Source organism: Ranitomeya variabilis, chromosome 6 (genome assembly GCF_051348905.1).
Source record: "Ranitomeya variabilis isolate aRanVar5 chromosome 6, aRanVar5.hap1, whole genome shotgun sequence".
Taxonomy (NCBI): Eukaryota; Metazoa; Chordata; class Amphibia; order Anura; family Dendrobatidae; genus Ranitomeya; species Ranitomeya variabilis.
The window spans coordinates 442,593,753-442,610,564 of record NC_135237.1 but is presented as its reverse complement, the minus strand read 5'-3'; the positions used below and the strand labels follow the sequence as shown (position 1 = coordinate 442,610,564).

Below are 16,812 nucleotides of genomic sequence, written 5' to 3'. Positions count from 1 at the left end.
CATGCAACATACGACATGCACCATACACCATGCAACACACAACATTGAACATACACCATACAACATGCAGCATATACCATACAACATGCAATATACACCATACACCATGCAATATCCAACATACACCATACGACATGCAACATACGACATGCAACATGCGACATGCAACACACAACATGCAATATACACCATGCAACATCCAACATGCGACATGAAACATACAACATGTGACATGCAACATGGAACATACGACATGGTACATGTGACATGTGAAATGCAACATGAGACATACAACATGGTACATGTGACATGCAACATACAACATGTGACATACAACATGTGGCGTGCAACATACAACATGCTACATGTGACATGCAACATACAACATGCTACATGTGACATGCAGCATGCAACATACAACATGCGACATGCAACATACAACATGCTACATGTGACATGCAACATACAACATGCGACATTCGACATACAACATGCTACATGTGACATGCAACATGTGACATGCAACATGGAACATACAACATGGTACATGTGACATGCAACATACAACATATGACATACAACATGCGGCGTGCAACATACAACATGCTACATGTGACATGCAACATACAACATGCAACATACAACATGCTACATATGACATGCAACATACAACCTGCTACATATGACATGCAACATACAACATGTGACATGCAACATGGAACATACGACATGGTACATGCAACATGCAACATACAACATGGTTCATGTGACATGCAACATACAACATGTGACATGTGACATACAACATGCGGCGTGCAACATACAACATGCTACATGTGACATGCAATATACAACATGCAACATACAACATGCTACATGTGACATGCAGCATGCAACATACAACATGCACATGTGACATACAACATGCGACATACAACATGTGACATGCAACATGGAACATACAACATGGTACATGTGACATGCAACATACAACATGTGACATACAACATGCGGCGTGCAACATACAACATGCTACATGTGACATGCAGCATGCAACATACAACATGCAACATGCAACATATAACATGCTACATGTGACATGCAACATACAACATGCTACATGTGACATGCAGCATGCAACATACAACATGCACATGTGACATGCAACATACAACATGCGACATTCGACATACAACATGTGACATGCAACATGCGACGTGCGTCATGCAACATACAACATGCAACATGTATCTATCATATCTATTTATCTATCTATCGTATCTATCTATTATCTATCTATCGATATATCTATCTAGCTATCTATAGATATATGTATCGATAGATATATTTATAGATAGATAATAGATACGATAGATACGATACATAGTTACGATTGATCTGTCTATCTATCATCTATCTGTTATCTATCATCTGTCTGTGTGTAAACATTATTCTTCAATGAAGTATGTAAATGAAGAGGTTGGACAGAAATGACATCACCATTTTTTTTGTATATCTTTATTGAGCTTACAAAAACAAACACAACGCATGAAAACGCATAAAAAAAAACCATGAAAAAACGCAGGTGACCTCAGGTGCAGATTTGGTGCAGATTTTACCTGCGTCAAATCCTGATGCAATCCTGAACGTGGAAACATACCCTAACACTGTTGCTTTGCTGCGCTGGGGTCCTGGGTTGAAGTCGCACCAAATGCAACATTTACGAGAAGTTTGTATGTTCTTCCCAGTGTTTGTGTAGGTTTCCCCCTGGGTTCTCCAGTTTCCTCTCACTTTCCAAAGACATACTGATAGAGGAATTAGATTGTGAGCCCCAATGGGGGCAGTAATGATAATGTGTGTAAAACACTGCAGAATATGATTAGAGCCCCTGATTTTCCATTTGTTAATCACAGTTTGAATGCTGCTTACTGGCATTATCAATTCCTTGGATATCTTTTGTGTATCTCTTCCCTGTCTTATACAGTTCAACTACCTTTTCCCGTAGATCCCTTGACAATTCTTTTGCTTTCCCCATGACTCACAATCCAGAAACGTCAGTGGCTGGATGAAAGATGCAAGATCTGTCTGGATCCCAGAAACTAACTCAGCTTTTATGCACACACACTGATTACATGCAGACAGGTCACAGGTGAGGATGTTACCTTTAGTAGCCATTCAAACCCATTTGTTTCAACTTCTGTGCATGTTATCAGGCCAAAATCACCAGGGTATGTGACCTTTTGATCAGGGTCATTTGGATGTTTTGGATTGTCATTATGATTTAACAAGAGAAAACACACTAGTTTGACAATAAATAGCTTCACCCAACCACTAACCATGAGTGGAGAAAAGGTTTTGGTGTTATCATTCATATTCTCTGAAAAAGGGCCAAGAAAGCAAAAATTCTGCCGGGGTATGTAAACTTTTGAGCACAACTGTAGCTAATTACATCTTATAAAAACAGGCGGGCAACAGTACAACCATGGAGCAAATGGATAGGCATACAGTATCGAAGGGAGAGGGAAGGGAGCCCAAAGAATAGGGTCTTAAAATGTAAACCACATCATACATGGTCGTGTGCTATAATGTAGTATAACGTAGTCCCCCTACAAAAATTCCTGAGATGGGAATAGAGGTGATAATTATGTGCTCAATTAATACCAAGTCTTTTCATTTATAACCTAATCAGTATGTAGACAGAAGTGTATAAATGAGCAGAGAATCATCATTGAAATTCCAACAGATAATGTTGACACATATAAATAAAATGTGAAGGACCTCACGTTGCATCGGGACCATGACGCGTGTTTCGCTATGGCTTCCTCAGGGGGCAGACTTATATGTTATTATGCTACATTATAGTACATGACAATGTATGGTTTACAGTTTAAGACCCTATTCTTTGGTCTCCCCATAGTACTCACCCTTTGATACTGTATGCCTATCCATTTGCTCCATGATTGTACTGTTGCTCGCCTGTTTTTATAAGATGTAATTTGGATATGGATTTTGCTTACACTATTATTGTCTGGTTTATGTGATTCTTTTGATAAATAAATTGATTTTGTACTTTTGGCTAAACAAGTATTGGAATTTATTGTTAGATAACCATATAATATTAGGCTATTTAAGCTCTCTATGCTCTTTATTAACTCTCAGTATGTAAGGAAGTATACTGGTTAAGAAGCCAGACTTAGTATGTAAGAAAGTATACTCACTGAGCAGCTTTGCTTCTGTAGTGGAATATCTCTATACATGCAGATTCTGATGGAGCCTTTGCGGTGAAATACATTATATGGTTCTTATTCATGAGAAATGTTAACTAATTACAGTAGTATTCTTACTTCATATTTTTATTAAAAAATCTGTATCCTATGTCAGGTGGGTCAAAATGGTCTTTCTTGTATTGTTTCTAAGAAGAAGCAGTGAAAGATAATACAGGCCTAAATGTTTGTCCCATCTGCTACAGGAGAAGTGCGATCACTGGCAACAAAGACATGAAAGTTTAATGACCTGCTGCAAGGAAATCAGAATAATGGATGCTGCAGGTGGTTTAAGTGTTTCTCAGAACCCAGCTAAAGGTTCAGAGGGCAGCACACAGTGCACCGACGTGGAGTTAAACCATTGTATGTATGGGTCAGCTGCAGGCAATGGCATACCTGGACTTCAGATGATTTCCATCGTGAAGCAGGGAGAGCATAAGCATAGCAGTGCTACAGACACAGTAATGTCATAAAGTCATGTATTGCATTGTCCTGCTGGTGTCTGTGGGGACACTGAGCACTCTCTCAATTTCCGAACAGTTCTTAGGCTATGTGCACACATTGCTGAATTGCTGCTGAAATTTTCGTTGCAATTCCGCAACTCCCTGCCACGGGTAAAACGCATGCGGAATTGGCATGCGTTTTCCAGCTAAACACTTGCGTTTTGCAAGCGTAATTAGCTTTCAGAATGCTAGTGTTTTCCAAGCATAGTGTTTGACAAGTGTGACCAACTTTTTACTATTGATGCTGCCTATGCAGCATCAATAGTAAAAAGATATCATGTTAAAAATAATTGAAAAAAAAAACAACAAATCATGATATTCTCACCTTCCGGGGGCCCCCGCAGCCTTCCCGCTCCTCGCGATGCTCCCGGCAACTCCTGTTCCCAGTGATGCCTCGCAACAATGACCCCAGATGACGTAGCATCACGCGAGACCGCTACGTCATCACAGGTCATTGTCGCAAAGCATCAGTGGGAACGGGAGCTGCCGGGAGCATCGTTAAGGCCTGGGCTGGATCCGGGAGCCGCCAGAAGGTGAGTATATAACTATTTTTTATTTTAATTATTTTTTTAAACAGGGATAGGGTACCCAAGGCCAGGAGGAGAGTCTCCTCCCCTTCACACCTGGGTACCATCCGCACATGATCCGCTTACTTTGCGCATGGTGGGCATATCCTCATGCGGGAAGTAAGCAGATCAGTGCATTCCTTTGTGTGCGGAATCGCTGCAATTCCACACTAAGAATGAGCATGCTGCGCAATGCGATTCCGCCGCTGAAAAATACGCAGCATTAGCACAGCATTGCGAAATCCCATTGAATTCAATGGACTGTCTTGTGTATGCTTTTTCGCAGCAAAAACACATAAAATCCACAACGTGTGCACATAGTCTTACAGTCACAACAGCTTTTCCAGATGGGATTGCTACAATGTATCTAAGCCAAAGTATGCAACATTTGCCATTCTGACTCTGGCTTTAAGGGTGCTTTCACATTGTATTTTTGCCCACATTCAATGCTCCCACTGGGGCTTGCGTCCGACCAATCCCCCCAAAACGGGATTCGGGTGCATGGAACGACAGGGCCATATACTATAACGTGTGCTCTATCCTAATACTTCTCAGGCATATATGCCTACTGGAGGGGGCACTTAGGCCGGGGTCACGTTTGCGAGTGCAATGTGAGAAACTAGCGCGTCAATACCCGGCATTGCCGCCGGCACTCGGGACCGGAGCGTGCGGCTGCATGTATTTCTATGCAGCTGAACACTCCGGTCCCGAGTGTCGGCGGCAGTGCCAGGTATTGATGCGAGAGACTCGCATGCGTTTCTCACATTGCACTCACAAGTGTGACCCCGGCCTTAGATGCAGTCTGACCACCCTATTATCATGCTTCATTTATTATACTGGTGGGACCTTTAGGGGGCCTGTGCACATGTTGCAGATTTGTCACGTTTTTTTCTGTGCATATTTGTTTTCTGATGCCAGCAACGTGAATGAGAATCCTGAAATCTCATGCACACGTTACTTTTTCTTGACTTGCAGATTAGGTGTAGATTTAATGAGAACCTGTCAGCAGGAATTTGCTAAGTAAACTACAGGCATTGTCATGTTGCCACTGTTATACTGATTAAAATAATGCATGAGGTGAAGAAATCCATCTTGTGGTTCTTGTGTAACCAGTGTTAGAAGTTTTCAGTTAATGATATGCCTGTGATCCGGGGCGGGACTGTAGGCAGAGTCTTATATTCCTGCTGTAAGCCAGACAAACCAAAGAAAGACCTGCCCAGAGGCCTCCCCGAAGCACAAACATGTTCTTCATCATAGCGACCGAGAGAGAGATAGAGATGTGCTTTAGGGCGACCTGTGGGTAGGTCTCTTCTTGGTTTCTCTGGCTTAGAGCAGGAAGAAAAACCCACCCCAGAGCATAAGCATCTCAATAACTGAAAACTTCTAACACTGATTACACAAGAACCACAAGATGGATTTCTTCACCCCAGGTATCATTTTAATCAGTTTAACACTTCCAACCTGACAGTGTCTCTAGTTTACTTAGCAAACCTGCTGACAGGCTCGCTTAAAATCTACATAGAGTCAATTCTTTTAGCGTTTTTGATGCAGATTTCACTCATACTAATGTAAAAAATGCATCAAAACCAGGGCAAAAACACGCCTATCTTATACAGCATTTTTACTGTCAAAATTTCTGCTCCAAGTACTTAATGTGTGCACATACCCTTCTTTCTGATTCTGTCAGTTGTTAATGCAACCACGACTGCTGCATCTCCTATTGTTAAGTCCTTGGCTACAGCTTGATTTCCCCATAGTTGTGGCTGTACTTGATGGATTTATAGTGCATGTGAAACTACTGTCTTGTCCTATTTTCGGACTGCATGCCTTTATGAAAGTGGCTATTAATGGTGATAGGGGATTTCACATAAAGGAAGTGTCGGTAAGGCAACTCATGTACCAGTGCTAAGCTTCAATAACTTCCTGCTTTAGAGGAACACAAGAAGTCGCTTGGCGACTACTGTGACTGTCTAATCTATTAATTTTGCACATTCCTTATACGCTTCAGTCTTCCTTTACTTACGAGCAAATGAATGCCCTTTACATATTATTCTGAATTTTCTGCTCTTGAAAACCATTAGTGGTTCATTGTGAGCAGTTTCAATGACATGTGACTAATGTGTACAGATGACTATGCCTGGCGGTGCAGCGTACAGTATGGGAACTACATGTCTGCGATACTGATGTTCTTTTAATTTGATTTGTCTTCAGCAGGGCCAACGGACCTGAGCATGAAGAGGCAGTTAGCGACTACCTCCACTTCATCCAGCAACACAAGCTCCAGACCTCAGCTAAACCCTACTGAAATTAACGCAGTCAGACAGCTAGTGGCCGGCTACCGGGAATCAGCAGCATTTTTGTTACGTTCTGCAGATGAACTAGAAAACCTGATCTTACAGCAGAACTGAGTCACACAACCTCTTCCCTGGCCTGGTTTAATGCTGGAGTTCCACTAACGACATGCTGACAATGTATATGCCAGAGTGGACCCGTCTGGTTACCGCACTGATGAATAGAGGAGATAATTACCATAATGCCACACTGTTTTCAATCCATGAAGTGATGTTAAGGTGCTGCCGGTGAACTCGAGACCTCTGACATTCTGCAGGTCTTTGATGTGTCCAGCTTTTTGTTCTCAGTGTGTCAGTTTAAATATTGCATATGTGGCTGTAGATCATTAAGTCATGCAAAGCAGTGGAGCAAAAGCAAGACACTAAGTTGTTAAATTATTTCCAAGTGCAATATTAGTGGAATGTTCTACTGACTCTGGAAGCTAAGCTACACGACATAGCAGGACAAAATGCCAACATACACTCATGATAGAACATTTAAGGAAGGATTGCATATTTTTTAAATAATGTGATTTTTATATGGTCATTTTTTTCATGCAGACATTTTCATTTCTATGATGTTTTCACATTCCCTACAAGTGAATTAAGAATTTCTTTTCCACCTCAGTTTCCCGCAGGTCTTTAGATTTTTGATTTCTTTAAAAAAAAAGAACGCACAGCGCCCGACACTTTACATTATTCAAACTTCCACAATGGGGTCACTGGATTGAGGAATATATACCTCAGTGCAGGTCCAAATAAAGCCATTCTCGAGTGATATGTTATATGTGTTAAGAAGTTTTTTCATTTTAATGTTTCTGTTAGAGTAGGTCAAAGTCCCAAAAGCTTCTGTGGTGGAACCTAATGGAGAGAGTAAATGGAAATGCTGATAGTAAGAGATAAGATATCAATATGTTGAAAACGTACTTACGGCATAAAGACATAGTTTTCCATTAGAAAAAGAGAATTCATAAAATGTTACATTTAGTAGATTAGAGACTATTCTAGGAGTAGTAGAACATTTTGAAGAGCCTACGGAGAACTCTCGTCAGCATACTTTAGGCTGCAGGTTCTCAACATTCTGGATGGAAGCTACATAAGAGATGTTACTGCCTCATAAAAAAGTTGTTCAAAGGGTTTGTGGTGTCTAGACACAACTCTGGCAAGACGACACCATCCTACATTGACCATGCAGCTTAAAGTGAACCTGCCATATCTCAAAACACTTATTAACCTGCAGATATGGGGTTAATCTGCAGGTTAATAGCGTTCTAAAGATGTGTGGACACTGCACTTGGAGGAAATGAACTTTATTCCTCCCAGCAGCCTCAGGCTTTCAGTTATTGAGGCGCAGCCGGCCCGGCTTTAGTCACTGCTCCAAATACAGTGATCGGCAGCATTAACCACAACCCAGCAATGACTGACAGCCATTTATCAGCAGAGAGCTGGCTGTCAGTCAGTGTCGGGGATGTAGCTACTGCTGCCGCTCACTTTGTAATGAAACAAAACAATATTGAAGCCAGCATATTCAGTAGATGTAAATAATCAATGTAACAAAAACCCATAGGTAACCAATACGCTGTAAGGACATATGGGGACCAGCTGCCAAACATAATTAGGACAAAGAAGAAGAAAACAAATAGCCACAAAGTCCCATAAAAAATAGATATTTATTGAACATCATTAAAACACCAAGCAGAAAAAGGTAATACAATACAGGGGAGAGACTTGCGTCCCTAGCGGCCATAGATAACGGGCCTGGCCGCTAGGGACGCATGTCTATCCCCTGTATTGTATTACCTTTTTCTGCTTGGTGTTTTAATGATGTTCAATAAATATCTATTTTTATGGGACTTTATGGCTGTTTGTTTTCTTCTTCTTTGTCACTTTGTAATGAGCAGCGACTTAAGCTGTGCCGGCTGTGCCTCTATGACTGAAAGCCCGAGGCTGCCAGGAGGAATAAAGTTCATTTTCTCCCAGAAGCCGGACTTTCAGTGCAGTGGCCACACAGCTTTAGAACTCTATTAGCCTGCAGATTAACCCCATATCTGCAGGTCAACAGCGTTTTAGGATGTGACAGGTTCCCTTTAAAGTGTGACTGATGGACATCTATAAGACAACTGGAGGTGGCAAAACTACTGAATTACTATATATGTTTACAAATCTATTTTTTATTTATTGTCGGTGAGACTTAAGTGTGAAGTATTCCTCAGCAACATAACAATGGTCCATCCAGTCCATGTAGCAGGATTCCCCCGGGCACCATTGTCAGGTCACGCATTGTGGGAATAGAGTCCGCCAATTACTAGCTCTCTATATGACCCGTCCCAGGGAACCTATGTCTCTACCCTGTTATTAACACATGATTTTGCTGCTCTTAACGTGTACACGTTCTTCTCTCGGAGGTTGGATATTAATGACTAAATACTTAAGAGGTTGCAAGTGACAATCTGATAATTTGCACTCTGGTGTGTATTTTTCATTTTAAGCAGATATTTTTTACAGACCCACTGGGAGTGTAAAAGCCTCATCCTTTCTGCACCCAGCGGGGTTAACCCTTTTAGCTGCCAGAGGGGTTAGCAGCACACTGCCATGCAGACTCCTATACTGCTAACCACTCTCCAAAAAAGAAGGGGTGAAAATAGTTTAGTTTTTTTTCCACGTACAGTATGTGAATTATAACCTCCTACAAGACCCAAACCTGTACAAAAAAATAAAAATAATCTGTAAAAATAAACAGAAAATTCCAACCTCTCTAGATCCTTATTTTACAATGTGGGCTACACCTTATTAGTGTTTCTTTGTGCACTGAATCATGATTTTCACTTTAGCCGTAGAAAGTACTTTTGTTCTTTGCACAGTATGATATGTTTAGTTGTTTAGCTTTTGTTAAATATCACGTCCCTTGTGCATTCCTGAATTTGCCTTATTTCATGTAAAAATGTAATTCAATTTTTGACAATGAGTTTAAGGCATCAGTGATGATATTTTGTACATAAACATACCTGTTTTATATAGACTGACTGTGATTGTGACTAGGTAATGTGCACTTTTTCTTGTAACTGTGGGCATTGCTATGCTTTTTTGAGTGTTTCTAGAATCATTGTTGCTTACTTAAGGAAAACTTTTGTGATACTGTTTGTGAAATATAATGTGAAAAAACTATTGAATTATGAATATTTTTAATATATTGTACATTATTATTACACAAAACAACTTTAAGTTGTGGAACCAGATCCACAGATTTCAGTGAAAAAAAAAAATCAAAGATTTGAGGGCTGACATTTCCTCTGTTTTGTTTGGATAAATAAATTGATTTATGTGTAATTTCTTTTCAATTGTGTATAATTATTTATGTGAAAAATATCTGAAACATTAGTAATAATTTTGGAAACAGATTTAAAAGAAATTAGATATTAATCTGTAGTAACTAAGATCCACAAGTCTACATTACAGAATAGACGACAACTTGTGGAGCATAATCATTATTTGTTCCTGTTTATTTCCTTTCTCTTCATAGATGTTGTTAAAAGTTTTCTCTGGCTTAGAAAACCCTCTGGCAGACATGTCATTTGAAAATTTTGAGTTAAGGGGGTTGTCCGCCTCTGGGGGTAACTTTTTTATTAACTTAAATGCATGTATTTGAGTCCAAAAATCATTTTTTGCAATTGGTTTTCATTACAAAATTTTGCACCATTTGCCTTGTATAGCCTTTGTGTTGCACTGTGTATTGCTGTCTGAGGAATGAGTTAAGTGAGACTCCATCAGTCAGCCTTTTACGACAGTCTGAAGGAAAGTTTGTAACTCTTATCTGTATTTTCTGAGCTCATCTCAGCTGTTTTACGGCCACAGAATACATCAAAGTTGAATTTACAGGGGAAAAAAGAACCTGTAAGGAAAAACGGTTCAATATTTTTGATGAAACCCAATTGCAAAACATTTATGCATACATTTAAATAAAAAGAAAAGTCCCCAAAGATGGAAAACCCCATTTAAAGGCACAATGAACCGAAAGATAAATGGGAAATATCAAATCAAAGTACTAGACATTTTGTCAGTCTTCAGAAATTTCGTCAGGTTCCTGTATTGTAAAAATCTTACAGAGAACATGAGGACTAATTTTGTTCCCAGCTCTTATATTTTCAGTTGGTAGAGGATTGTGGGTTGGGGCTTAGCAAAGGAAGGAGGAGCTGTACACTTTTTATGTCTTATTGCAGTAAGGACAGAGGAAGGAGGCTGATGCTGCAGCCAGTTGTCTTACAGCCAGTCACAAGATAAGGAAGAAAATGTGGTGGGACACGGCTAAGCTCCTGGGACACAGAGATGATTTATTTAAATACAGTGACTTTTAAAAAAAAATATTCAGACTCCGTGAAGTTTACCACATTTTTTCATGTTACATGAATTTGTATATAGCCCTCCGGAGTCAATACTTTGTAGGACCACTTTTTGCTGCAATCACTACTGCAAGTCTCTACCCGCTTTGCACATATAGAGGCTGAAATGTTTGCTCATCCTTCTTTGTAAAATAGCTGTGGCTCAGTGAAACTAAGGTTGTGTGGGATCATCCAGGCGCTTGTAGTTGTGCATGAACCTACTATTCAGCCACCCTTAAACAGTTTTCACGAGCAGAAATTGTGGCGGGCCCAGACATACATGAATACCAATTTTAAAACAATCTTGTTTACTGATGAGTGTCGTGCAACACTGGATGGTCCAGATGGATGGAGTAGTGGATGGTTGGTGGATGGCCACCATGTACCATCAAGATTGCAACGACAGCAAGGAGATGACGGAGTCATGTTTTGGGCCGTTGTCATGAACCGGGGGTGTTTGGTTGCCCCAGTTCTTTCTTCAGGGATTTATTTATATCCCACTTCCCAGTTCCTGTTTGGAACTTGCAGCTCTCTGGTGCCCCCCATTACCCTAAGGTCTGTCAGGGAACTACTCCTAGAATAAGTAGTCGCCAGAAAGGCTGCCCGGTCATGTACTGGCTATTGGGCACTCTGCAGCGAGGGCGATATAACTACTCCCGCTCAGGCAGGAACTATAATTATCAAATGCTGCCCGTCACTACCAGCTATACCCAACAAGCTCAGTACGATCTGCTGCCACCAGCTCCTATTCCTATGATAGCGGGTCAGGAGCCAACCCAATCAGTAGCATAATTTACTTCAGAGGATGTTGGGGTACGTTTTAGAGCAAGGAAAACGCAGCTAGTAAATATTATAACGTTTGCTCCAAAAAGAAAAAATAGGCAGTGTTTATAAAAGGTATAAAAATGATATTACAAGATGAGACAATTATAGTATGTACAGAACGATTACAAAACAAAAGGGATTAAAGAGGAAAATAAACTTACATTTGTCTTATGTCATTCCATGGTAAGCCATGCGGCAGGGAGGAGGAGGAGCATATGTCCCAATGCATCAGAGCAGATTTCAGAGTTTCTGTTAGCTGACCTCCTGGGCAAAAAGCTATTCCTAAAATGAGGCTGAATCTCTTATACCCTTCTGCTAGTGACATCACTGAGGGGCTGGATATGCCCCCTTTGGAAAGGTATGGAAAACCATCTATTAAACATATCTTGGGGTATGAACCTTGTAGAAGGACCCCAAAACTATTATTCTCCCGAGCATGAGATGGGTGTTAATCCATCCAAACATGAAGTATCTGTATGACCCGGTTAAGTAGTAATCCATTTCTCATATTCTGCTTCTCCCAGAACTTAGAAAATTCACTGGTGTGTTGGTCTATTAATGCACATTCCAAAAATGTCAGCTTCACCCCTTTATCACTACTTGGAGTTGAGTTATTTCATCTGGATAACCCTCTCATACACAAAGAAGCACATGGCTGCAAACAAAAGAACTGGTTTCTGCTCACTCACGCATTCTTGAAGGAGGGGGAAGGAGTCACACACTGGAGTTTCACGTTACAGCTGTATTGTCAGCAGGGAGGAGCAGGGGGAAAAAGAGGGGGGTCCAATCTGCTGCGTGTGCCTGGGCTGGCATGTCACTTACACAGGCAGGAAGATGCAGCATCCCTGGATGTGTGTGTGTACTTTACACTGACTTAATGGTTGTAGCAGAGTTGTGTATATTCATGAAAGCCATAATCATGGGGAGAGAACTGGTAGGACCCTTTAGGGTCCACTAAGGTGTGAAACTTACCTCTGCAATGTTTATAGCATTTCTGATTGTCCACTGTGTCATCCATACCAAAATCAGCTTCATACATGACAATGCACCATCTCATCCTGCAAAGAATACCTCTGAGTCATTGGCCACTATGGGCATAAAAGGAGATAAACTCAAGGTCTGGCCACCATCTTCCCTGACTTCAACCCTATTGAGAACCTTTGGAGTATCATCAAGTAAAAAATTGATGGGGGTGGGAGGCAGTTCACAAGAAAACATCATCTCTGGTGGGCTATTGATCCTGCAAAGAAATTCAAGCAGAAACTATCTAAAACTTACTAGTGCAAGGGACGCAATAATTGTAAAGGTGATATGAAAGAAAAGTGCCTATATTAACATGTAACTTACTTGGCCTCTGTTAAGATGTTTTTGATTGGAAAAGCTTTTGATTTAATTAAATGTGACCTCTTATTGCTGCAAATTCAACAAATAACAATTTCAGTTCATTACAACGTATAAAATGTTTGGAAACTGTTGTGCATAATAATTTGAAACAGCGCCTTTTGAGCTTTTTTAGTTTTGAAAAAATACAGCTATCATTGTGAGGTTTGTCCAATAACTTTGATTTACACTGTAATGGATGATGGTTTGAACATTAAAATGTCTAATTTGCATCCACCATTTAGAACAATCAGAAAAATATAATTTTCATAACTTGGAATGCACTGTAGATATGCTTTAATGAAGAGCCCCTCATATGCGTCCTATGGAGCAGAGAGCAGCTGAAATGTTTGTCTTTTGTTCTGAAACATGCAGAACATCCGTGTATGTTATGAATAGTGTTGATTATTCCGATGCCGCAAGTATCGGGTATCGGCCGATATTTGCGGTATCGGAATTCCGGTATCGAGATCCGATACTTTTGTGATATCGGGAATCGGTATCGGGATCGATATTAATGTGTAAAATAAAGAATAAAAATAAAAAATATTGATATACTCACCTCTCCGACGCAGCCTGGACCTTACCGATGTAACCGGCAGCTTCCGTTCCTAAGAATGAGCGCTTGAAAGACCTTAGATGACATCGCGGCTTGTGATTGGTCGCGTGGCGGTCACGTGACCGCTCACGCGACCAATCACAAGCCGCGACGTCATCTAAGGTCTTTCAAACGCTCATTCTTAGGAACGGAAGCTGCCGGTTACATCGGTAAGGTCCAGGCTGCGTCAGAGAGGTGAGTATATCAATATTTTTTATTTTTATTCTTTATTTTACACATTAATATGGATCCCAGGGCCTGAAGGAGAGTTTCCTCTCCTTCAGACCCTGGGAACCATACAGGATACCTTTCCGATACTTGGTGTCTCATTGACTTGTATTGGTATCGGGTATCGGTGATATCCGATACTTTTCGGGTATCGGTCGATACTATCCGATACCGATACTTTCAAGTATCGGACGGTATCGCTCAACACTAGTTATGAATGTCCAATTGAGTTCTATGTTAAATGTCTAATACTTAAAGAAGCACTCTTATCAAAGTTTGTATCTTCTTAATATATTGCAATCATATTAAATAGCACTGTGCTCTTACAATTGCTCAATTTGCCTTTTTACACAGTTAATTCTTCATTTTCCTCTGCTCTATGTAGAAACAAGAAGTCTCTTTTCCTTGCAGGAATCATTCCCTTCCTCAATCCCTGACCCATCTGCTCCCTCCTCCCCCTGCCTGGGACTTTGCAGTGACTCGTGACTCATTCAGGGAAAATCGACCTCCTGTTTCTATATAGAGCTTAGAAGGATTCAGCTAGTCTGTTTTTAGAATTAGCTGGGTAGGAAGGCAGAATGAGCAATTGTAAGTACACAGTGCTGTATAATATGATAACTGCAATATATTAAGAGGATAAAAAGTTTGATGGGAGGAGGAGTGCTTTTTTAACTTTCCATATGGTGGTGTCACAGAGTAAATGAACACTTGATGACATTTTTAAGTAAAAATTCCAGATGATCATTGAGGGTCCTAATTGTAAGAAACCCCGTGCTTAGCTTATTGACGAGAGAACCTTCTAATGAAAAAAGCGATTGTACAAAGTGGATATACACTTTAAAGGGTTTCTCACACCAAAAATGCATGTTAAACAATACAGTGTAATAGGGTTGTCAACCCCTACAAAAAATATTCTAGTTCTGTATATTTATGTGGTACCATGTCTGAAAAAAATACTTTTAATTCAAATTCAAATGAATGGGGTTTCATTACACCCTTGGCATTGCCAAGGTCTCAGTACACCTGCTTCTGATTGACAGTCAAAGTGAGTGCTTGCGGAATGCAGCCACATGTCAGTGCATGCACACTAACAATGTCAAGGTCCTGCTGCACTCACACAGTGTCAGTATGGGCACATTCTTTTCCCTGGCTTGTCTCTGTGGCTGCTGCTCGCTACACTGATACACCTGAAAGTGCACTGAGCAACCTCAACAAGGAACCAAAGAGGAGACTGACAGGGAGTGATTGGGAGTGACAGGCTCCTTTTAAATGCACAGTCAGCCGGCCATATTACACAAACGATGATCGCATCGCAGTGCACAGACTGGCCGGTGGCTCTCCTGACCCAAGCATGACAGCTGCATAGAAATACTGGCTATAATGCTTGGGTGAGGGCAGACAGCTGGCTGTATTATCACAGGCACAATCGCATCGCAGTGCACAGACTGGCCGGCGGCTCTCCTGACCCAAGCGTGACAGCTGCATAGAAATACCGGCTATCATGCTTGGGTCAGGAGGGCAGACAGCTGGCTGTATAACACGGATGACGATCACATCACAGTGAACAGACTGGCCAGCAGCTTTCCTGGCCCAAACATGACAGCTACATAGAAATACAGGCCATCATGTTTGGGTCAGGAGGGCAGACAGCCAGTCCAGGCATTGCGATGCAATCATCGTACTTGTTAGACGGCCGTCTGACTGCGTCCTAACATCAAGACAAGGTTGCACTCCATATTATACATGTTATTGCATACCCCTATGTTACTGGTCACGTTCTTCAGAGACAGAAGCACATACTTATAACTAAAGAGTTTTTTCCGTTGATTTATTACCTTGAGTTAACTTCATGTATTTGATCACTTTGTACCGCACACATGAACAGATACAGAGTAAACATCATTAGTTAAGATCTGGTTCATCAGACTGACAAAAATGTGCTCATTGACAAGACTTCATGTTAGTAAAGGAAATGACTCTTGCCTGAAACTGGAATAACCCTTGCATAATTTTATTTATTTTATTTAATAATTGTTATGTAGCATCATTTGTTTTTCCAAAAAATCACAGTAAGTTTGAGTATAGAAAACAACTGTCAATACAAATGGACAAAGGTCCACTATAGAAATATTATACATGCAATAATCAGCATGCTTAGAAAGAGTTTTTACTGTGAAAATTATGCCAACTTTGAAGAAAAGGGGCTATAAAAGAAAAGCAGATTATTAATGTCTTTAGTGCAGAAGACATTCTGTAATGGTAAATTTATGATAAGCAGCAGCTTTTCTATCATACAGTACAGTGACGGGGTGTGTGACAGAGCAGGCAGGGACAGCAGGCCGATGAACAATCCAACAAATTTTATTGAAACTGGGAAAATATAACATCAAATGTTGATATGGTTCCTTAGAGTCTGCAAGGTGGCCACACAAAAGGAACAAATCTGGGGGTGTCACCTGGTAATCTGTTATGGTTCTCAATGGCAAGAGAACATAGCCCAGCAAACATAAGTACTAGCTCTTGGAAGGATGGAAACTAAACTGACCATGAACTAAACCTGCCGCACAACTAACAGTAGCCGGGTAGCGTTGCCTACGTTTTTTATCCCTAGACGCCCAGCGCCGGCCGGAGGACTAACTAATCCTGGCAGAGGAAAATATAGTCCTGGCTCACCTCTAGAGAAGTTTCCCCGATAGGCAGACAGAGGCCCCCACATATATTGGCGGTGATTTTAGATGAAATG

General features: G+C 40.8%; 1 protein-coding gene across 5 annotated transcripts in view; it reads left to right on the top strand.

The window, feature by feature from the left end:
- The window catches only part of NOL4 (nucleolar protein 4), a 458,727-nt gene extending 448,729 nt beyond the window's left edge, over positions 1-9,998 (top strand). For 3 of the 5 annotated variants that reach the window (XM_077270425.1, XM_077270424.1, XM_077270426.1), the window contains one exon: positions 6,544-8,336. In XM_077270425.1, coding sequence (XP_077126540.1) covers positions 6,544-6,740 — 197 coding nt within the window. In that variant the 3' untranslated portion in view covers positions 6,741-8,336. Of the gene's footprint in view, positions 1-6,543; positions 8,337-8,697 lie in introns of those variants that run through there. The other 2 variants (XR_013217024.1, XR_013217025.1) reach the window with 1 other exon arrangement.
- The last annotated feature ends 6,814 nt before the right edge of the window (positions 9,999-16,812 follow it).